A 24,423-nucleotide genomic window follows, 5' to 3' on the forward strand; every position below is an offset into this window, starting at 1 on the left:
TTATCAAACAGGAAACAAAATGTACATGACAACTCATTAACATCGAATTAATACAAATGCACTGCATATTGCACATCATATCTGTTTTTATTTACAGTTTTGGGTTTTTTTTTTTACAGATATGCCTGACTCTAAAAGCATCAATACCCAAATTTTCCTTTGAAAATAAATTTTTCAATAAAATCTTTCTTTTAACTTGGGGGGGAAAATGTCAAACTGTGCTTCCATCTCAAAATATAAAAACGGTTCGGAAATGGTCGGATGGAGGACGAGTGGAAAAAGAATATGGATGTCATCCAGCATTTTATGCCAGCTTTAGGTACTCGACAGTTTTTGATATTCAGTGGAACAGATGCATTGCAGCATTGCCAAAACTGTAGGTTTGAGAATCTATGGTGCTATTTGTGATCTCAAGTATATGATATCTAAGTATCAATTTTGGGGTTTTTTTGTGTCTGTTTAATCTTTATGTTGTTAATTACAATAAAAACTGCATCTATAGATGCATTACAACAGGCAGTTTTTTAAAACTGCTGTTTTAATCCATCCAGAAATCACCCATGTCCTTTAGATAATGCTAGCTGATACCTCAAAATGTGTTTTACACTTATTCTGGTGTGAAGAAAGATGGCATTTCCTCAAGATGCATGTCTATAGCTGCTAACATGTATGAAATCTGTTTCCCTGCACACGAGTTCTACCAGTCAAATTGTTGTTGTGCAGATAAGATGGTTAAAACTAGTTATAGAGGTGGTGTGCCAATTCCACTGGGAAAAACTGCTAAAAAATAAACTATAAATGCAAAACTATGCAGACCTGTTTGGCTTAATGTATGAATATTTGATTACTTGCAAGTACCCCTGTTGTTATGATTGTTGAAGACAGATCTTCACTGTATTATAACAAGTATTTTCAGGTCTCATGTAAATTACAGAAGCTCTTACATCATGAAAAAATGTGCTTTTCACGACAGGAACGGAGAATTATGAGGTGCAGGTGGACATAAGATGTGTGAAAACACACAATTTCTGTCCTTGTGTTTTCATACATTCTATGACAAGGATGTTTATGTCTACACGCATTTTTGTGGTTTTCTACATACTTTGTGCTCAACTAATCCCTCTCCCCCCAGGCATTTGACAGTGGGACTCTGGTTGCGGTCACACCTGATGTACCTGCAACTAATCCCATCGCACAACCAATGTCACTGTAACCAATCCTGTCACAGCACTCAGGGCAGCCTCAGTTCCTTCCTGACATCTCAGTCACACCTCACTGTCGTCTCCTTCCTCTCCTATCTGCTCTCTTCCCTCCTTGCTTGACTTTATAAATGGATTCCTACTTCGTTTACTTTCTGGCAGACTGACAAGACCCCCCCCCCCCCCCCCAACTGCTTTTGTCTTATATCTTACTTAATAACGTAGCCCTACTTTGCAATCCACCCCACTACCATTCACCCTTGTCTCTTCTCCTGTTCTGCATCTTATCATACATTTTTACTTTGATACCAGCAGACCTCCCATCCCTGCAGCTTTGGTTTTCTTGACATTTCCCTCTCCTTCCTGTTCCCTTCTTTCTCTCTTTCTTCATCAACCGCTGCACCCACCCACACATCACTATCTTTTCCTGCCCTGGTGCCACCAGAAATAAACCTAGCAACATGTCGTCTGTCACAAAACAGAAATTGCATTGTGTACCTGTCACCAGCGCTCACATTTTCCTATACCCATAGAAATGACTGTCTGCTCCTTTTCCTTTTTCTCCCTTTTCCCCCATCTCCCTTCATTCCTTGCAGAGAGTAAGCTGAGAGTGCAAAAGAACAACCAGTCTCAGGTGTACCTGGAAGACAGCCGTGTCAGGATCAATTGCTCCATCACCTCCCAGACCAACCAGGACTCCCAGCATACCGTGATGTGGTATGTGAGACGAGCGACCGGGTCGGAGGCTGACGAGCTCCTGCTGAGGATCGAACGCTCCGGGGCCTTCGAATATGGCGCCTACGCAGATGAGGAGAGACTGAGACGGCGTGTGCAGGCTGAGAGGTTGTCACCCCGTCTGTATGTGCTGACGCTGAACAGGGCTGAAAGCAGCGATTCTGGCACGTACTACTGCTTGGTGGAGGAGTGGCTGAGTGACCCAGATGGAGTCTGGTATCGACTCTCCCGGGATTCCTCAGGGTTCACGCAGGTTCTGGTCAGAAAACCAGGTGAGCAAGCAGTGCTTTTCCCTTTAACCAAATCCATGTTTATTCCCACTGCAGCGAGGTAGCAGCTGCCACTTAAGCCCTACATTTTGTGATCCTTTAAACCACTTAACCATTGTTAACTCAATCCTTCCTCCAACTTGCTTTCCTCCCTCTATGACATGCTATGTCTCACTCCAATGACCTTACACCTGCCCCAGCCAGAGCTCAGGTGGAAAAAAGATGGATTGAAGTCATGCCAGCTGATGGAAAACCCTAATCCTCTTGTCCAGAATTCAAAAACTTGAGCTTAAAGCTATGATGTTCCAACTGCCACCTACACTCTGACATCCCACCTCATTACAGTTATTTTAGGAACTCTCCAACTTGTATCTTTTTCCTCTCCCTAACTGAATTTTCCCTTTTCTCATTTACCTAAACCCTCCTACTCTTCATATACAAAGAGATTCTTTGTCTCACCCCATAAATGCCAATAATAACTGAACAGTCCTGCTGAAGGTGACTTTTCAGGCACTTGGGGAGCAGTATTCATCTGCCAGGTGTGCTATTTACAATGCAGAATTTATATCATTGATCAGGCATCTGTCCAACTAGAATGTGAGGATGAAAACACCTGGTGATTAGCCCGTAGAGTAAGAAGTGCTTACAGTAGTATGTTTTTAAGTTGAATCTGGTCTACCAGTGCATAGTTGAAGCACTCAGCTACTCACGCAAATGAAAATGTTTTGAAATATGCGCATCGTATACAAGGCTTGTTTTGGGGAGACTAACTCGTCCCTTTCATGCTTCAGAGAGTTAACACAATATATGTGGAAACTCATCATGCAACATGGACTGTAACTTTTATTATTCATGACCCTATAGATTTAAACTTTTATGGACATGTAAACATCTTCATAAGCTAAATATAAAATGCGGTATAAACTTCGTAGATGTTCATTAAGGTGTTAAAACATTCACCCAGGAAGTCATCCAGAAATCTGCCTGTCGAGAAAAAAGATGAGGGGAGACGTGTGCCAGAACTCTGCTTTTTTTCCCCTGCTTTCCTGCTGTGCTTTCTGCTTCTCATTATGCTTTAACAAGGAGACCGTTCCAAACTGTGTGTGAGATGGGTCCAGGCATGCCAAGTCTGTACTGTCATTTTTTTTAAAACTGCAGTGGAACTGGGTCATAGTATCACCCCTGAAGGACTGTAGTATAACCGCACACCAGACACAGTAGCCTTGGGGTAGGATCCAACCCTGCTGGGAAGCTGAAAGACTAGTGATAGCTCTGGGCAGCGCTCTGAGATTTATTTATTTTTTCCTTTTTGTTTGTGCATTTGGGAAGTTTAGTGTCCCATTTTCAGAATCATTTGCTGTTTTGTAGTATTAATTTCTTTGGACTTGTTCAAATTAGAGCAATGACTGGCATTTATTTTGATTCATTTAAAAAGAACATCTCTTCATGATTTTATCAGTAAAACACTGAAATACAGCTACCGAATGCCAAACTGACAGCAAAGAAAAAAGAAAATCATCATCACAGAAGCGTTTTTTGTATGGGGAAATAATAATATAATATTAATATGCTGCTATTCTGAAGATCTTCAGAATAGCAGCATGGTAACCTACTAATTAACTGATTTGTTTGTTTTGTATTTGAACTTGAACTAAGCTGAAATTATTAGAAATTTCTTGGAGAGCTTCAGGGTCTTCAATTTCTGTTTATTTTCCGGACCCCTGCAGAGGTTCGCTTGCAGGTTGAAGAACTGGAGTCAAACATGACTGTGGAAGAGTCCGGTCCAATCCGACTAGGCTGCAGCATTCCCTCACAGTCATCCCGAAACTCCCGCTTCTCCGTGTCCTGGTATGTAGAGCGCCCTAAAAACGACAACAATGAGGATCAGCCAGGGGAAGAAGAAGGAGACCGGGAGTGCGTGTTCTCCATTGGACATGATGCCGTTTTTGGAAATGGAAACTGCAGCCCCATAGAGGAACCCGGGCCAAATTCTCGCTTGCAGTTTGAGAGGATGGCCTCTGATCAGTACAGCCTGACCATTCAAGGGGCCCGGCCAACAGACGGGGGCCGATACTACTGCCACGTCGAAGAGTGGCTGCTCAACCCCCGCAACGTATGGTACCGCCTGGCCACCAACAATTCTGGGTACACTATTGTCAATGTATTACAACAAGGTAAGCTCGTAAAAGACAGAATCTTTTGATCTGTCGTGACACTGAAGATTGCACAAAGCTATACTTTTATCAATGGCTGCCTTCTAACAGCATACTGGTAATTTATTACCAATTAGCTACTGCTTATTTGGAAATCTAGGCTTATCATAGGTATTGTCACACTGTGCAGTCCTAATATCTCCTAATATGTGTTTTGGTGCAGGCAAATGGAAACTAATAATAAGCAAGTTATGCAGCTCTTAGTTACTTTTTTTTTTCTCGTAATTTCTATCTTGTGGGATCTGGCTTCCTCAGTTGCAATTAACAAGTAAAAATGAGAGCCAGACATGGCCGCTTACTGTTTAGTACTGAAGCTGAGTCATTTACAGTGTCAAAAACTGTGCTGGTATTTAAAGCAGTAAAATAAATCAAATTACAAGGCTCAATAAATAAGAGAAGATGATTTAGAAGTGCAAAAAGTGCAAGCTGTAAGAGACCTGCACTCTGTATTTATCAGTACTCAGCTATGTTTATTATTAACCCTCTGAAGTCTGACTCACATTGTCCTGTTCGTTGGTTCCCCTGGTTTCATTGTGTAAAAATGCTTGCGTAATCTTATTTCTAACGAGTACAATCTGGTTATATACATCTTTTATTCAGTAAATTCTAGCCTATTCAAATGTGCTGCAGTGACGCCAGGTGAACTTCTAAAAGTTTATGACTACAGACAGAAAAGAGAAAAACTCTGAATGTTCTCTATTTACAGTCATTAAGGTCATTTTGTTTTTCTCCATTACAGAGGGCCACGTCATTTTCCTTACTTCCAGATATATACACGCTGATCAAAAAGGCACTGAGCTTATCTAGGAAAAAATCTAAGTTCCTTCTGTTTTTGCCAAAACTTGGTAAAACTATTTTTAAAAGCCGGAAATCCTGTTAATTATTGTTTTACACAAATTCTGAGAGGTGTAGTTTTCAATTTCTTTTTCCCCCCACTTATTCTCACATAACCACATATTCATTCATGTGACATCATAGCAGCTTACATATGCTGATACAGCAGCTTCTCAGGTGGAAGTAAGAAATATAATATGTATGTATATATATCAGCAAGTGGTGATATTTTGACACATGAATGAGAAACTTTTGAAAGAATAAAACAACTAACGTGTTTATTTTCTGCCAACAGTGTCCACCGTCCAGTCAGTGGTGTGCTCCAATAGCTCCCTCTTCTACTTTGTCTTTTTTTATCCCTTCCCCATTTTTGGCATCCTCCTCATCGCCCTGCTGCTAGTCCGCTACAAGAGCCGCAACAACAGCAAGAGCCAAGAAGGCAAGAACGGTGCTCCCTTACTGTGGATTAAAGAACCTCACCTCAGTTACTCTCCCACCTGCCTGGACCCGCCAGCTCTCAGCCTGCACCCCGGCTCGGTCGACTAAGCAAGGGTCCTGCCCGACTGCCTCGCTTAAATCGTGGATTTAGCCTACACTATGCCAGGGAGCAGATCTGGACTCCACCTTCAGACCTTACTGTCGTTCACTGCTGTGTTGAATTAGTCAATCAGTTGATCAGTTTGAAAATTCACACCCTGGTGGCTGTCTGTTTTATGTTAAAAAAGTGTGCGTGTGTGTGTGTGTGGATGAGGTTGTGTCTAGTGTGTAAGCACAATTAACTGTGCACGTGCAAAGTGTGGGAAAGGAAGTATCATGAGGCTCTCTCATTTTCTTTTTGTTTTGTCTTTTTTTTGTGAATCTTAATTTCTTAGTTGCATCTTTATTACTCTGAATATTCGTCTATTTTTCAAAAGAGTGCGGGGAGGGAAAAAAACTGTGCACATGAGATCACGGGCCAATTTAGGAAGAACATTTAAGAGAAGGAACTCTATAATCAACTCTGGCATTAAGAGTATGCCAAAAAAAAAAGTCTCAGCACTGATCCAGGAGCAGCTACAGCCTTGCCCACTATGCTGGTTGCCATAGTGATGCTTTGCGCCCACTGACTTCGTAGCTGCCGACTTGGTTGCCAGGCTGCATAGAGACAAAGGCTAGGACACACAAGTCTGTGTCCTAAGTGAGGATGTGTGTATGTGTGTTGGCCCACCTGCCTTCACAATGAGTTTAGCTTGGCAGACAGAAACAGGTCCTGGTGTGCCACTTAAACACTGCCAGACACTCTGGCCTTAGTGGGAGACTGTCCCACTCTTCTTCTCCCAGAAAAGAAACTGCAAGCGAAAGAGTGGGAGATGGGGAAATTATGGAAAATAAATGAACAGCTCCCTCCTGCTGAGGATATATGTACTTTAACACAAGTGATTTTTTTTCAGTGCCAAGTCCTCCTTATTTCCTCAACAGCTACTCTTTGAAATTTTAAAGGGGGGGGGGGGGTTTCAAAGGCAGATTGTAAATACGTCTTCTTACCTCCTGCTGTGGATTTATGGGACTTGTTGGCAAAAACAAAAGAAAAAAATGTACTTATGTTGAATCAGTTGAGTTGTCCTGGTTGAATTTCCACATTCTTGATTGAAATTGAATTCTTGCACATTTCTTTGAATTCCCCCGTACGACCACGAAGTCCTACATCTTTAAAAGATATCAGATGCATATTTTTTTTAAGGGATTTGTATAGCGCCACACTGAAGATTAAAAATGTGTAGATGTATCATAAACCACTAAACACATTATCTACACATCAGAAGACCAGTTTATGATGACAAATGTTTGACTTTTGTGATTATTCTAAGGTTGTTGTTTTTTTCTATTTATTGTTTTATACTGTTTTGCATAGCTTTGTAAGATTTTCTTTTTTGCTTTGAATTTCAAAAAAAGAAAAAAAAATGCTTCTGCTTGTGTTGCCAGGCAACTGCACCAAGCACATATGTCAATAGCCTGTGTGTTGACAATGTGGTAGAAGTAGAAATGCTAGATTTGTCCTGCGCATTTCATACCAGGTTGTCAAGTTCGGTCAGTGTCAAAACACTGTATATCTATAACTATAATGAAATTTACTGTGGCTTTAAATATACAATAGTTGACCAGGCAAGTCACAAAAATAGATTCACGTAAATGCTTATAAAATTTTTTTTTTTTTTTTTTTTTTTTGCTCGAGTCGCATTTATTTAGTGAAGTGTGATGTAACACCTTAGGTAGGATGTTTGGTCAAAGACAGCGGAACTGTTTAACATGTCTTCTAATCAAGGATTCTGGCTGAAGGCATCCGCTTCAGCTCCCCTGACGCAAGGGAGAAGGATTGAAAACCTCTGTTGCCTTCTCTGGAGTGCCAGGGGAGGTGTGAAATCCTCTATCCAATGTGGGCCTAACCCCCATTCACTGCCAGACTGGACATGAGAACTCTTGAGAAACGTGACATTATTGTCGTCTCAGTCGTGTCAACGTGTATATTGCATGACAATATTGCAGGAGGAAATTTGATGTTTTGTAAACTTCGAACTCTGTGAATTGTGTTCGTGTGACAGAGCCCAGCCCAGCCCCTCCCCCTCCCCCGCCCCCGCCCCACCCCAAACTTCCTGAGCCAAGAGCGAATACGAAGCCCCGGCCCCAGTCATCATTTACGATATCTGACTGCCAATTCTACATGCCCTTTGAGCCTGTGAAATAGATCATTTCAAGAATGGGTGTTGTGGAGACTGTGTTTGATATTTATTGCTCCTATTCGTCTTTTTAATGCTTTGCTTTTATGCAGCATTTCATTAAACATATTTATGTCAAAAAAAAAAACAACAAAAAAGAAGCTACAAGTATGTTTCCTATACTGTGACACGAGCTACACAGCTTCCTAGTTTTTTTTTTATTTTCTCCAAATGATCCTTTTCAAGTAGACAATACCATTTTAATCTGAGTGAGACTGGGAGTTAGAAATGTGATGCATGTGCAGCAAATACAGCTACAACTAACCTGATCAGTGTCATAACAGAACCTGGAGCATCAACTAGCCGTCCATCCGTTATTATGCATATGCCAACATGATTGGATAAACACATTTTTGCGGATCATATCCTATCCCGGGTCAGGTGCAAGGTGCTCGGGGGAGAAAAAAGTGCCACACAGTGGAAACGAGACAAGTAGTACCAGCTCAAAGGCCAGCAATATAATGAGGCAACATTTTGATTTTTGAAACTAAGCAAATTCTACATGCATAAAACTGGCCTGTTTTGTATACATAGCAAATGACTTCCCCTTTTTTGCATTATGATTTCTCAATGGTCCTAATTTTCTAAGTGTTCTCTCACATGAGCTTGCCTAACAAAGACCTCGGTGGTCAAAATATTGCCTTATTATTTTTGTGTTTGTTTATGACTACATCTCTTGACAAGATTTAAAAATAAAAAAAAAACTCACAACAGGAAGGAAGTCAGTGACATAAATAACTGGTGTGGTTTGACAAAAATGGTTTCCACTTCTTATGAGCTTGTGCTATCGTCAGCGCTAAATCGAAAGCTAAGAAGGAACTCATTTGTTGGTTGAGTGATTGCCTTTTATGAATCTCAGACATTTCCAGGGATGCTGGATGGGTAAATGGTGCCCACAGAACAGCTGCTTCGGCTTTAATGTGTAAATCCCACAATCTGAGACTTAATTCATGCAACATTAATTGTATCTTTCTAGACTTTAGCCAGGAAGTGGAGGATGCGGTTGTGGTTTTTCATGTCACATTGCTCACTACCATCAGTAGCGCTGTACAGTCAGTCTCTAGTGTTTCTGTGGTAATAATACCACCCATACCTCCCAAGATCTCTCCACACATTCTGACAGTCTTGTAGCTGTGTTTTGAGGGCTGCATGTTCTGGCTGTGTGCTGGCTCCGGATTTAGGTGTAAAACAGTGTGTGTTGATGTGTTCAGTTGAACCAGTGATGCTTTATTTTCACTGATGTATTTTTATATGACCATGGTTAATTTATTTTTCCTTATGTTATTCTATCGAATAGTTACCATTGTGACCATTGAAGAGACACTTAGCTATTGTCAGTTTATTGCAATAAAAATACATTGATTGCCTCTTCCTGTTTTGCTTCCAACCGTATACATTTTGCAGAGTTTGGAGATGCGTCATTAAACCGATTTATCTATCAGTTCTTTTCACAACAGTCACGACTTGCTGAGCTGCTTTCTACACCCTTGCAAAACATCTACATTTTCTTTAAATGATACTAGCACTATAGGAGGCATGGTTTTTGTTCAGTTAGTGTAAGATTTTTGTCCTTTGCTGGGCAAGAGTTACTGTATTCTGTATGTTCTGTGTTTATTTTATGAATGTTTATTTATTCATTTGAGTTTGTGCGTAAAAGGAATTTAATCATCATGTTAAAGTATATATGTAGATCGATATGTTTTTGTAGTTTCACCTCTGTATACCATTACAGTGAATTTTAACCAAACATTCAATTAATGTGATTGAAGTGCAGACTTTCAGCTTTATATCAATTGATTTATCAAACGCACAGCATTAACAGCCAGTTTTATACAAAGTCCTCGATTTTCAGATGCTCAAAAGAAAGTGAACAATTGACAATCGTTTTTAAATTATAATATATACAAGGTATGAGGTCCAACAAGATGTAAATATAAGTGGAGGATGAGGAAAAAAACAAATCTAACACTGTTGTCAAAATCTACAGTCAAGAGATGCTTTGCTGAATGGAAATACAGATTTTACAACAATGTGCAAACCACTGACTAAAAGATTAACTTGTACCAGAATGATGAGAAGAGAAAAGTGTGGAGGAGACAAACTGCTCATAGTCTGAATCCACATTATCTCAAACATGGTGGAAGCAATGTGATGGCCTGGGCATGTATGACTGCCAATACCAGTGAAAGTGATGGGATTAACTCTGAAGTTTACAGCTCTTTGCTCATATTCAGCTGCAAAGCTGATTTAAAAAGTGCTTCACAGTTTAAAGGGATAATGACCTAAAGCATTCTGCATAACAACCCAAGAGTTTATCAAGGAAAAACTGTGATGTTCTTCAATGGCCAAATCAGTCACCTGATCTAAACCCATCAGAGGATGACTTTCAGTTACTGAAGACAGAACTAAAGGCAGAAAGATGAGCAGCTACCAAAAGTGGATGCAGTAAAGATCTAGCAAAGCATCTTTGCTAGATCAAACAAAGGACCAAACATGGCATTGGGTGATGTCCATGGGTTCTAGGCTTCAAAAGGATTGAATACTTTTGTTAAACCTCTTGAATTAAAGCTGAAACTCGGCACTCCAATCACATTTATAGTAAAAACATGTTGCGGTGGTGTACGGAGAAAAAAAATTACAAAACTTGTATCATAACTGTAAGTTGGATCTTGGAGATCCTCACGCAAATTAACCAGCAACTTAAAAAAACCAAACACTTCTGCAGTTACATAACTCCAACAAAGGTGGAATTTCTCAATCTTTTACCATCACTCCATCAAACACTGCAGCAGTAAACTGTCTTCAGTCAGTCTATGCCATTTGTTTTTCTCCCAAATTCATATTTACCTGTTATAATGCACAGGAATACCCAGTGATGCCAAGAACAAATTCTGAAATTATTTCCATAAAGCATGGCCACAGAAAAAGAAAGGGTGAGGGAAAGAAATTGTGGTTTGGTTTTCATCTGGTTTTGTTATTCATGCAGATTCTCAACTTGCCTGAAAGGGAGGCCACCGTTAAAGATCTGTTGATGTAGATAGCTAGCACACACTGTTAACACATTGTTGGTTGTTGGGTGTTTTTTTTGTGTGTGTGTTTTGTTTTTTTTCTGGCAAACTGTGTCGCAACCTCACAGGATGCAAAACACCAATTGTCCCCCTTTGAGCACTATTTCCCTGTCCCAGTTCCTTCAAGATTTCTGTGCTGTCTGTCTCCACTTTCTCAAGCATTCCCTCTATGAGGAAAGATGTGTTTTGCATACAAGTTACCAATAATCACAAATCCATAGTTCTTGCAGAGAATCTAGACACCTAAGGGCACACTTGGGCAGACAGTACTTAACGATCCAGAGCAGCAGGGCAGTAGTCGGGCAAATATATTATGATTTATTACCAATAGAAGAGAGAAAGTGCTGGAGAGAATGCAAAGAAAGGACATTTTCTCTTCTGCTTGCACTATGGTGAGCTTGGATGCATAACAAACAAGGACAGGGATAAAAATGTTTGAAGATGGATCCAGATCATGTGTGAATTTCTGCAGGGAATATTCGCCTGTGTGCAAAAACATGTTAGCTTAATCACGGAGCTTAGTATCTGCTACAGACAGGTTGTTTGGTTCTTAGAGAAGAGACATAAGGGAGGCAGAGCTACAAAATTAACACCCTGTAAAGGGTGATTGGTAGATGAGGACTGTGTACAGCTTGTTGCACTCACTGTTGTATGATACCACATTGCTTTGTGTAGTATGACTCACTCGGTGATGTAAGGCTGAATCAGAAAGAACGGGCATGAAATGTTAATCTGCACATTTACTTCTCGAGACATTAGCGTGGATGATGGACAAGAGGCGGTAAAAGTAGAAAACAGATGTGCCACCTGTACTCTTGAAAATTGCACTGTAATTTGCTATTGATGCCTCAGCAGCAGTCTTTAATCTGTGATCTGTGTAAAAGCTGCTTGAGAAAAGAATCAATAGCTCCATTCAAAACGTGTTTGTAAAGGTTGTCCGTTGGGGGGGGAAAGGTCAAGAGATTATCATGGACACTTACAGGCAAATGATGTACTGCAGAAGACACCTCTACTGACAAACCAACAACAAAAACCCTGATGGCCCCACATCATTCATTATAGATATAAAACATTCAAACACACACTGAAATATTCTCATCTTATTCATAATTGATACACACAAAATGAGTGTACTTCCACTGGTTCGGCTAAGATGAAGTAAACTGGTGCTAAGGTTGCTGCAACATTCGCTTGGGACCCCAGCATTTAGTCTCTCAATTCTCAGAGGAAGCCGGGAGATTCAGATGCAGACCTAATTAAGATGAGCTTTTAAAGCTTGATGGATGGAATTGCCTTGCAAAATATTTGGTTTTTGTGAAGAAAAAAAAATTAAGAAAGTCCACTTAATCTCTTGAGCTTTTCAAAGCACACAGGACTTTTGACTATGAGAAGGTTTGTTTGCTAGATGTATTTTAGAACGAAGCTTTAGTGAGCGGGAAGAGCAGGGGTGAAGGTAGCGCTGAGAGAGTTTTTAAAAAGACTAGTGCTACCCGTTTTATGATGCTGGAAGTACAGCGGTGGTAACATACAACAAAAATAAAGGTGAAGCTTTGCTATATACACATTTAGTGTCGCATTTACACCATGAAAAGCGCCTGAATCAAGTGCACTGAGGTTGGCGGGAGCATGTATTGCACAAATTTGATCAGCTTTAAAATCATTTCGTTTAAAATAAAAACTGTGTCAGCCAGAGGAGGCTGCTAAATAGAGGCAGAGGAGATTTCTCCTCGTCTGTTTTCTAGAGGCATGAAGGAGATCAAAACATGAAAGAGTAATTGCTTAAAATAAACTATTACCCAAATTTCAGTATAATTTATAGATTTTTTCTGCTCTTTAGACATAATCCATTCCAATTTTGATTAAAATGTTTGTTTTAACCCCTGCAAGGAAGGCAGGAGGGGAAACGACAGCCTGCATGTATGCATGAGTGTGTGTACATTGAATATACAAAGGTACTGGACCACACCTCTTAATCGTTGATGTTTTTAGTCCTGTTGCCATGGGGGTATATAATAAACCAGGCCAGGCAGTTCAGCTTTACAACAGTTGTGAAAGAATGTGTAGCTCTAAAGATCTCATGTAAGTTCAGTGGCTGTAGTTGTAGTAAAATGGCATCATTGCAATAAGGTCTATATATTTTCCTAGATATCTCGCAATCAACTGTTAAGTGGTTTTATTGCAAAGTGAAAGTGTTCAGGAACCACAGCAATCCAGTCAGGATGTGGCAGATAAAGCTGACATCATGCTGAGGGGCATAGTCTATAAAAGTCGCCAACACTCTGCTTACTCAATAACTGCAGAACTCCAGACCTCCAGGCATTAATATCAGCACAGAAATTGTGCCCTAGAGCTTCATGGCATGGATTTCCATAGCCAAGCAGCTCCTGTAGATGTAATGTGTAGGTGTCTCAGCACTTTTCTGCATATACTGTAAGTATGCAAGAAGGAGCTTGTGTTGTCCTTCTGAAGGGAGATCCTGCATTAATTTAATGCATGCCAAGACATGCACAACAGTGCACCACCAGAAAACATCCTCCCTAACCAATCAACAGCCACAATACATTATTGATATGACAGTATGTTACTGATTCTCTGTACTACACTCTGTGAGTGCAATGAATGTTTGTAGAGACATAGAAGCAAGATACATTTAGAATTATAGAGTCATGATTTCTGACTTGCAAACAACTTTTGCTTGCAAATTAGAAATTTCAGTGGAGTCATTTCCTTTTTCATTTTTATTCCTCTCTTCTTTTTGTTTTTTTTTTTTAGTGTTAGCTTGCAACTTGCATTAACCAACTGAGCAGTTAGCTTGTTGTAGCAGAGCTGATGCATTTTTGGCATAATGTACTGGGTGCTATGTCATCATTTGCTGGCTTCTACTGTCACAGCTGAGACTGTTATGGAGGGGCTTTAGAAAACAGTCCAAAATTTTCATGTGACCCTTTTGGACAGTGCATATAAAAAGATGGACATACACCGCCATTTTTAAACTGAATGTGATGAGTAAGAGGTAGACTGACTGAATAAGAGAAGGACAATGCAAGCTAATGGGGTCATTTAATGTAGAACTGAGCAATATGTTATATTTCATAAGCTAAAAAAAAAAGAAGAAGTTATTATTAAAATGTTTTCTGAGGTTATAGATCAATTTAGCCAACCAAGCACAAGACTCGCCTCCTACTGGACATTTGGAAAAATGCATTGCAGACTCAGACGCTACATATACAGATGGCAACACATCAAGCATTCCCATCAAGAACTCAATAAATAACAGTTGTAATGAAATCTAAAAGACTTAATCTAACTTAATCTTTTGTTGAATGTTAAAATGTAGAAATAGAGTAAGTTCCCAGCTAGTGTAAAATAGCATGATAAGTTTGTTTTCCTCCTCTCCAGTTTTCACCAGTCCCCACTAATGTTAACATCACGGAAGTGCAAAAATCTGTGAAATTGTCATTTAGGTCTCTAGGGTTTGTTCTCTAGGGTCTAATTATAATATTTCATGGCAGTCTATCTAGTAGTACCCTGAGACCAGGCAGCTAAGACCATAGGCCTTACATATAGTTATAAAAAAAAGAGCTATATGCAAGCTAATTGTCACCTTAGCTTGCATATAAAAAAGAAAATGCATTATTTCACACATCAGTAGGCCCTATAGCAGGAGCTGAGAGGCAACGAGGGCAACCCATACCTCCATTACTATCCATTATATCCATTATACATTAACAGTATATTCTACAAAGTAGCCCACCTTGCTGAGAGCTGAAGCAAAAAAGATCTTTTGTAAATTTATCTTAGGCAAGATGTTTTTAATTGTTAATATAATGATGCACATTCAATCAGATGAGCCCTTTATGCATAAGTAAAGTTGGTAAACAGCAAGCTAATCAGTGATGTGCATCTTGTTCTCCTGTGGGATGCCAAGTAATTATGAATGAGCAGGAGCAGGCAAAGCGAGTTCACTAATGTGCCTTTAGTGCTGAAGAAGACTGGAGGAGCAGAAAGATATAATTCTGCTATACAATAATCCCAGAAAAGGAGGAAAGAGTGAGGAGGCAAAGATGGTGCTGCGGGGAATAGATGGAACAAAATAAATGGCAGCAGAGAGAAGAGTAGGAGAGGAAAATACAGAAACATAAAAAACATATTCCCCTGTGACAAGCTAGCTACTTCAAACGGCATCTTTGGATGAGCCAGTTGAGTATTTGACAGCATGTAGTAGGCTTTCCTATCTTGTTTTTCATCTCTCGTGATCATGCATATGGTAAGAGATACCGGTATCAGAATGTCTGAGACCCTGGGGTAAAATTTCCAGATGTAGATGTAGATACTCGTACTCAAACCAGGTGTTAAAGCAAAACCCTGTTGTGGTAATGTGTGAACTGCAGTCTATTGAGACAGGTTCTGGAGGGACATGCTGTTTGCTGATCTGACCACCTTCACTGTTTGGTTGTACACCCTGTGGTACTCTGTTGAAGTCTGCAAACACCTCTGCCAGGCATTGAGACATTCAGCTCTCTGAAGATCAAAAGCTCCGCATGACGGCTGTCTGAATCATTTTTTTAGTGTAAAATCGTTTTGTGGACTTTCAACACCTGCTCTCAGCCATTCCCAGTGTGTGGTGTGTGTGTCCATTGTTTTATTTTGCACAAGGCCAGTAGCATGCTGTGAAAGGCATAGGTACTTTACATGTGACTAGGACAAGCCAAGGGCTGATTGATCTGGGACCATTCTTTTCTGTGCTCCAGTCATTCCCACATCTATTATGGCCTTTAACCAAAAATAACAGTACCTCTGGATGTTGTTGTCATGGCTGACTTTGATCTATAAGTTAAGGGCCAGAATGTGAGGTGTGTGCATATGTCCCTCTTTGAGCATCCTCTAACCACCGTGAACCGGTTCTGTCCTTGTTCCCACTGCAGCTGCCGACATTTCTCTCTCTCTGCTTTTAAAACTTTGTAACAAATCAACAAATGGCATGTAGATAGTGTGGAGAGTGAAACAGCAACTGTCAATTAACTAATAATGACACTACGACATGGCTTAAGTAGTGTGGAGCATGTGTAGGTGCTGCCGACTCACTCACATTGAATTGTCTCTCATTTCCAAGTGGCAGCAACACAGGCATACAAAACGGCTGTCACCCTCTATTAGAACAGAAATCGGTCACAGTAGATTCACCCAATAATGCGCAAACACACATATAATACACAAACTCAACTGTAACACGCTCGCACAGTATGCAAACTTCTATATACACGTGTGCATCGACCCTGTAAGCAAAGATGATGACATTATCTGCCGTTATCTGTGATGTTAAAATAAAAATACAGATTTTTAGGCATCAATATTTCAGCAGCTCTGTGAATTGCCTCCAAGACATATGCTGCATTATTAAGAGTGAGCTGCTTGCAGTTTGAAGTATGTCATGGGTGATTCTCATTGACAGGAGGGATTCTTTCAGCAGATAAAGAGATGAGAGAAACCACAGATATATCTCTGGTCTTTCTGGGTGTGCGGGAAAAACGAGGTTCTGCATCCAAATCTGATTCAACAAATGCAATGCTACGTATCGATTCCTGGAAACACATCCTGCTCGTAAACTTGCATTTCTCCTTGTTCAAACAAATCAGACACTGGCACCACTGCGAGACAGTAATCAATTGAAAAATAACAGCCCCCTTTTTTCAGTGTAATGATTGAAACTGACAGAGCAATAAAAGTCTTTGAAAAGCAGTCAAAGGTTAAAGCAGTGTTGTCAATATGCAGAGAGACAGACGGCTCCTCTTATTCACAGCAATCACTCTGTGTCCAATTATCTGCTGAATTTGTAGCGTTGCTGTTCACACTAGTAAGCCTGAACACACCATAGATTACAGCACAGAGTTTTTAATCTGGAGGCTTGTAAAATATTTGTTCGTGTTTACAAATGAATAAATACACCCCTGACTATTTAATCAAAAAGGTTTTTGTCCAAACTCGCCATCTTGTGTACAAATGGGAGAGGGGGAAAAAAAAAATCAGTGGAAGCCAGTCACGCAGCTTGGATCATGTACTCTAGATTTTCTCTGTGGAGGAGCCATTAATCTCCTTCCACGTGAGTTAAAAGAGCTGTGGAAAATATACCCAGTGACAAGCAGAAGTCTAACACTGAAAACCTGAGTGAGGATTAATAAAAACAGACTTAATATCAATAGTAGAAGAGATCGAGCAGGCTGCTGCAGTGAAATGTAAGATTTAATTGTCAACATATAACACAAGGTTTTATGACAAATTCAAATTTTGTAAATGTATTGCACTAACAAAGAATAATAACTAAATTGCCCGAGGAAACAAACTGCTCCGGAGTCTGGTGGTACAGCATTGGATCCCTCCTCGTTTTGCCAGATGGCAGCAGGGTAAACAGGCTGTGGTGGGTATTTTTTTTTTAGTATCCTTTGAGCTGTATGCAGATGAGGTCACTGTTAACAGTGAGGCTCAATAGATGGATGCTGGTGAAAATCAAAGCATTTTGTGATGCTTCTAGTTAAGTTGCTCTCCACTGCTCCTGAGTAAAAGTTAACAAGAACTTGACATGAAAATTCAGTTTTCTTAAGAAGTACAGTCACTCCTCAGCGTCCTTAACCAGGCAGGTGTGTGCCGGCAGTGACAGGTTCTCTGTGATACTCATTCCCGAGAACTGAAATATGTTCACCTGCTGTTCATCAGCTCCACTAATGTAAAATGGGGTTTGAATTCAAGATTATTGCTGCAAGATTAATGTTTAAGGAGCACCTTACAGTTCTGTCTCATTGAAGCAGCTCCAATTTTATATCTAAAATATTTACAGTGCATTAAACTATTAACATTTGTTTCTCTTTCATACTGCTGCAGGCATTACTTTTAAACATGCATCTTTACACTGAATTATTGTATTAAGACTGGATTTGCAGTAGCCTGTAACATGGACATCCTTCTATTTTCACAAATAGAGAGAAGTGCCTGCTGGATAAAATTCAGTGTACTCCACATTTTTGACTTGCTTGAAGTGTTTCAACCATTTAAACAGGATCACAACCTACAACACCTTTCTAGTACCGAGTTGGATGCCGATGAGATCTGGTAGCCGTGGAGACCATTTGAGTACAGTGAGCTGAGTCAGCTCAAGAAAGCTGTTTGAGATGATTTGAGCTTTGTGATGCGTTATCTTGCTGGAAGCAGCCGTCAGAAGATGTGTACCCTGTGGTCTTAAGGCATGCATAAAAGCTGTGGTATTTAAACAATGCTCAACTGGAATTAAGGGGTCCAAATGAGCCAGAAAAATCCCCCCCGACCACCATTTCAGCTCTACAACATACCTGTATTCTTGATGCAACGAAGGATGGATTCTCCAAATCTCCAAAAGTGGATTCTGTTCATCTGCATGTAGCGTTGGGGAAACCTGCAGTCACCTGAGACTGAAGAAGTCACTTTGATGAGTGACGGAGCGTTTCTCCCACTGAAAACGCTACGTCCAGATCAACAGAATCCACTTTTGGAGATTTACTTACCTGGATGATTAAGCATGCATCAAGACGAAGGATGGATTCATGCTTTCATGTCATTTATGCTAAATTCTGTCCCTGCCATTCAAATGTTGCTGCAGAAATCCAAACTCATCAGACCAGGTTTGAATTCTACCATCAGTTTCCTGTTCAGAACAGGAAACTGATGGTTTCCCACCCAGTACGTCTTTCTATTGTTATAGTTTGTCTACATTGAGGCCGGACGTGTTGTGCATTGAAAAAAATGTTCCGGCAACACACCACAACTACTTTGGTTGTAGTGTGCTGTTAAATGTAGACTTCTAATCTGAATGAGTCTAGCCATTCATTCTCCTCCAACCTCTGACACAAACACACCCAGATAACTGCTGCTCACTGGATATTTTTGGACCCTGAAAACCCTAGAGTTGGTTGTGTGGGAAAATTCCAGTAAATCAGCAGTTTCTGGAAAAAAAAAAAAAAAAAAAATCCAGTCTAACACCAGCCACCACACCGTGTTCAAAGTCACTTAAATCACTCTTCTTCACCCATTCTAGTTCTTTATGCCTAAATGCTTGAGTTAATACAATGTAATTGGCTAGGCATTTGTGTTGTTAAGCAGTGTACCCAATGATATAAGTACATAATGTATAATACACATTTATGGTCAAACTGCAAAGAACACACACTTCCTTTCACTTTTAACTTTTTAATCTGCAAAATCAAATTTCATGGTTTGATTTAGTGGTGTACAATACTTCTACTCAGTATAACAGTAAACAGCTTGTGATTTCAACAACAATGAACGAGTCAAAATTGGATTTTGTGATGTATGAACCATGATATCTGGGCCATTTTATTTCTGTGATTCATAGGGAGAACACAGTGTAAATCAAAACAATACTCAGGAATGTTTACAGAGTTTCTCAGAGTAGCATTGGCTCCAGTCCTGAAATAGATGTTCCTATGCTGAGGTGAGACTCGTTTTGAGTTAACTATTCAGGAGACTGTGGCAAAAAGGATGAAGTTCAAGTTTTACGAGGCACGACGCAAGTTCACTCCATCAAAGTGATTTGGATTTGGCTGTCAACACACACCCTCCACTGAAGCCCCCTGTTCAGACTTGGACCCTCAACCTCTAACCCAGAAATGTCCATATTGATTCCTTTCTGCTGGCTGCTGTGGTGGTGTTGCTGGGACAGGTAGGTAGAGCGTCGCTGTGAGGACCATAAATAGAACATCTCAGCGGTCCAGCGAGCGTTTCTGGATTGCTTCGGCCACCACAGTGCGCAGGAGGGCGATGACAGAACGAGGGTCATCACTGCCAATCACAGCACTGCCTGACACAATCATGTTAGCCCCTGCCTAGAGCAAATGGGAGCAAACAAAATGTAAGAAAACCTAAAAGCGTATACATTTTGATTTTAGACGGTTATTTGATTAGCCTGTCGTGTATGCGTCGTTTACCTCTGCACACTTGTGAATAGAGTCAGGACCGACCCCTCCGTCTACTTCAATATCTAATGATGGGAACTGACTCCGCAGCCAGCTTACCTGAGTCACACATACACAGAAAAGAACTCAAAATGTGCCAAATACAATTTTCACAGATTAGTAGGAGAGCAAAGGCACACAATAATGCCGGTTTAATCACATGCACCCCTCCTCAACCAGACTGCAGGCCAAACAAAACCACTATATTGTGGTAAATATCTGCTTCAATAATGACTGAATAATGTTTTCAGAACTGTCAACAACCAACAGTCTGCACAAATCATACAGAGTGTGCCTTGGATCAGTTGTTTGCTTTTTACACCAAATTTTCACCCACACAAGAGGTCCTCCTCAAAATGGAACACACAGATTCATCTGAAAAGCATCTGTACGTGATCACTACAAAGGCCCAGCAGCACTTATACACCACATACTTCACATATACCTGAACCCATTGCACTGCTTTTTTTTTTTTTTAAGTCTGCAATGCAATATTTTGTATCAGCCTGCTGTGGGCTACGCTTGTGGAAAACCAGCATTGCCCACAGCAGGCTGGCTACAAAGAATAGTCATGGTAAAATACACTATCAGTTCTAAGTGTTTACATATCAGGACATTTAAAAAAAAAAGATCTGATCCTTGCTTACAATTATTTTAATACTGTGTCATTATTCATTTAATAAAAAACAAAGCCAAAATTTAGAAGCAGCGTGTGACAATGATTCAGTAGTTTTTAGAAGCACCTCTAGCAGCAATAACTTGAAGTTGACTGTATGATTTTATCGTCTCTTACAGTGTTGAAGGACTTTTGGCCCATTTTGCTTTACAAGGTTGCTTCAATTTCTTGAGGTTTGTGGGTAATTTATGTGCAGCTCTTTTAAAGAGCCCACTGCAGCATTTCAATCAGTATGAAGTCTGGACTTTGACTAGGCCATTGCAACACCTTGATTATTTTCTTTTTTCAGCCATTCTGTTGCAGATTTGCTATTGTGTTTCGGATTATTGTCCTGTTACATGACCCAGTTTGGGCCAAGCTGTAACTGTCAGATAGATGCCGTCACATTTGACTAGAATACTTTGATATACAGGAGTTCATAGTCGACTCAGTGGCTGCAAAACAAGTCCAAATTATCACCCCTCTGTCACAGTGCTGATAGTCAGTATGAGCTGTTTGTGCTGATATGTGTTTGGCTTTCACCAAACGTGGCTCTGTGCACTTTGGCCAGACATCTCCACATTTGTCTCATCTGTCAAAAGGACATTGGTCCAGAAGTCTTGTGGTTTGCTCAGATGCAACTTTGCAAAGATGAGCTGGGCTGTCATGTTCTCTCTAGAGAGAAGAGGCTTTCTCCTGGCAACCCGTTCAAACAACCCATTCTTGTTCAATCTTCTAATTTTACTGTCATGAACTTTCTCACAGAGGCCTGTAGAGTCTGACATGTAGCTTTTGGGTTTTTGCAATTTCTTTGAGGATTGCACCCAATAACCTTGGGATAAATCTGCTGGGACATCAACTAATGGAAAATTGACAAGTGCCTTCAATGTTTGCCTTCTATGAGCAAACTTTCTCCCTGTAGAATAACAGACTTCAAATTGTTTGGAAATGACCTTATAACCCTTCCCAGATTGATGGATAGCAATAATCGTTTCTGTAAGATCATGCTGTTATCCTTCCTCCTAGAGAATTAACACACACCTGAATCCTCCAGACCAACAAATTAACAAAACGTCCACTTTTACTTTTTGATTGTTTTATCATTTCACACTTACTGATGGTCAGTTAATGAAGTGTGTTTAATTAGCCGCTCCTGGCTGCTACGTACCCTCTTAATTCATGTGGAAGCAGTATGAGTGCATGCTTTCTTTTTACCATGATTATACAGTCTCCTGTGCAGTCTTTAATGCTATGACCATTTACTATGTATTTTTATTTGGATAATTTTAGGGGTAGTGTACAGAGAAACGCACATTGATTTTTTTAATGCATATTCCTTTAATTTCCTTTCTTAAACTTCTCAAATAAGACAAACAATGACCTCACACCTCATATGCTAATGAAGAGTATAGAAACTGCACTGTGCTAAATTGTAAATTCAGTAAGTATGATAAATCCAATTTGTTCTGTTGTGGTTATGTGTAATACTCTTTTTTTTTTTTTTTTTTTTTTTTTTTAAGAAAGGTCATTCTTCCATCTTTGCTTAGTCCTTACCTTGGGCATCATGTCTTCCATAAACTTTTGTCCCCCAAAACCAGGTTCAACAGTCATTACCAGAGCCATGTCGATCTGGTTAGCCCAGGGAGCCAGCTCTTCAACAGTAGTACCAGGCTTAATAGCCAAACCCACCTGTAATACAAGTGAGCGAGGGTCACTTTAACACTCGCATGTTTATAACAAATGCCGGGGTTTTATAATTCCCTATCACTACAATTATACAATTACACTATAATTATGCAGATGTCTTTTTCGTCAAGGCAGTGAATAAGTAAGGCAAGTCTGTCTCTTCTTTTGGGGTCTTTTCCTCACCTTCATGCCACTCTCTCTAATCTCTTTAATGAGGTTTCCGGGGTTGGTGGTGGCCTCTAAGTGGAAGGTGTACTGATTGGCTCCTGCTGCGGCCATAGGCTTGACCCATTGCTCAGGCCGAGACACCATCATGTGCATATCTGCAACATTCACACTGTCCCAATACTGTGCGGCACAACAATACAATAACAGTAATTGTTTTATCATTAAGTCTCACCAAAGAACGGGTCTTGGCCTACTGACTTCCTCAAACACTCTACCATGGGATGGCCAAACGTGATGTTGGGTACAAAGTGCCTTAAAGAGGAAACAAACAGAAACTTTTAGATTGCAACTGTTGTGCTCTTCATCTTGCATAAAAAGCTTACACTGACGTCTTGCGCAAGTGTGGAGAAAGCTAAAAATGTCAAAACTACCACGGAGAAGTATAAGGCAATAACACTTTAAAGACAGTCTTGTAATAGTTTAGCACCCAAAAGGTTTTAGCTTTCCATTTAAACCAGTTACAAAAATATCGCCTGCCCGGCTTAACTTTTGACAAGCTAGGTTAGCTTGTTGATGTTAGCCAACTTTGGCTCTCAAGTACTGAGCTTGAAATTGGCTTGCTAGCAGCTAGCACGACAGGTAAACTATATGCTAACCAACTGACCCATCCATGACGTCCAGATGCAGGTAATCCGCCCCACACTCCATCATCCTCACACACTCGCTGCCCAAACAGGACAGGTCGCTGCTCAGGATGGACGGACCGATCTTCGCACTGTAAGCCATGCTGCTAATGCTGTATTTCTCTGCATGCAGCCTGACACCTAACAGGACAAGCTCGCCGTACCATAAAGCTCAACTTCCGCTGATGACTTTCAAAATAAAATCCAAGAAAGGGGAGCGAAACGTCTGGCGTCGTGTGGTGGAGAAATATGTAGCTAGGCAGCATAGACAAGCTTCGAAGAAATTTAGGACATCATGCAAGTCTGTGTTTTATGCTAAGAAGAAGCTAGATAAACGTGTGACTGTCTTTAAGACATATGTCTTTTCATTTGTGATATTCTTCCCGTCGATATATATCTTCAAAGTATGTATTATTGCATTTTTATGCTTAAACAAGCTAAAGGCAACTATTCAAATTTTAATAAAGTACTAAAATTATGAATGAATAAAGACGTATTTTTTAACATCTTAACTTTTTTCAAAAACTTTCCTGTTTTGCTCTAAGTGTCAGTGGGTAGTTTGATAACTTTCTCTCACGTTTTGTTGTCACACTTCCGCCTTCAGGTTAAGACAATGTGTGCATTTGGACACTAGATGGCGCAGAGCTCATAGCAACGAGCTCCTACATCTATTAGTGGTTTTTATCTGAACAGCAGAAGGCTGATTGGGAAAAAGAAAGATCACACTAACAAAGCCTCTTAAAAGAAGAAGAAGAAAAAAATGGTTGAAAAAAAAAACTATAATAGTTATTTCCCCCACAATGTAATAAGTAGGTGCAACAATTTCTAGCAAATCTTTTTCTTTTTTTTTTTTTTTTTTTGGGGGGGGGGTATATTTTTAGAACAAGGCAAATCCATTTCCTGAGACATCACAACAGATAATTATGCAAACACAAAATAGTAAATGGGCTGCACTTAGATAGCTCTGTTCTACTCGATTTGCACACTCAAATTGCTTTCTGACTGCAAGCCTCATTCACTCATTCCTCACACATATGCAATACAAACACTTTTTCTATGCCTAAGTGCTTTGCCTAACATTCACACAGACTCACATAGATGCATTGGTGGCAACTCGAGGTTCAGTATCTCGCCTAAGGATACTTAAACACGCAGACTAGG

The 24,423-nt window shown here is 40.2% G+C and overlaps 2 protein-coding genes across 2 annotated transcripts in view; one reads left to right on the forward strand and one right to left on the reverse strand.

Annotated features, from left to right (window-relative positions):
• igsf3 (immunoglobulin superfamily, member 3) overlaps window positions 1-17,084 on the forward strand; it is an 87,325-nt gene extending 70,241 nt beyond the window's left edge. The window contains exons 7-9 of the mRNA XM_040005322.1: window positions 1,796-2,206; window positions 3,931-4,377; window positions 5,546-17,084. Coding sequence (XP_039861256.1) covers window positions 1,796-2,206; window positions 3,931-4,377; window positions 5,546-5,796 — 1,109 coding nt within the window. The 3' untranslated portion in view covers window positions 5,797-17,084. The remainder of the gene's footprint in view (window positions 1-1,795; window positions 2,207-3,930; window positions 4,378-5,545) is intronic.
• A 2,185-nt stretch (window positions 17,085-19,269) lies between these two features.
• Window positions 19,270-23,365, reverse strand: rpe (ribulose-5-phosphate-3-epimerase). The gene is made up of 6 exons (XM_040005323.1): window positions 23,244-23,365; window positions 22,812-22,891; window positions 22,595-22,734; window positions 22,280-22,414; window positions 20,044-20,130; window positions 19,270-19,941 (listed from the first exon to the last, which is right to left on the reverse strand). Exons 1-6 carry the CDS (start codon window positions 23,363-23,365, stop codon window positions 19,819-19,821), a joined length of 687 nt encoding a protein of 228 aa, XP_039861257.1. The 3' UTR covers window positions 19,270-19,818.
• Between the last annotated feature and the right edge of the window lie 1,058 nt (window positions 23,366-24,423).

The sequence above is a fragment of the Simochromis diagramma genome, unplaced genomic scaffold (assembly GCF_900408965.1).
Source record: "Simochromis diagramma unplaced genomic scaffold, fSimDia1.1 OVJJ01000501.1, whole genome shotgun sequence".
NCBI classification, from domain to species: domain Eukaryota; kingdom Metazoa; phylum Chordata; class Actinopteri; order Cichliformes; family Cichlidae; genus Simochromis; species Simochromis diagramma.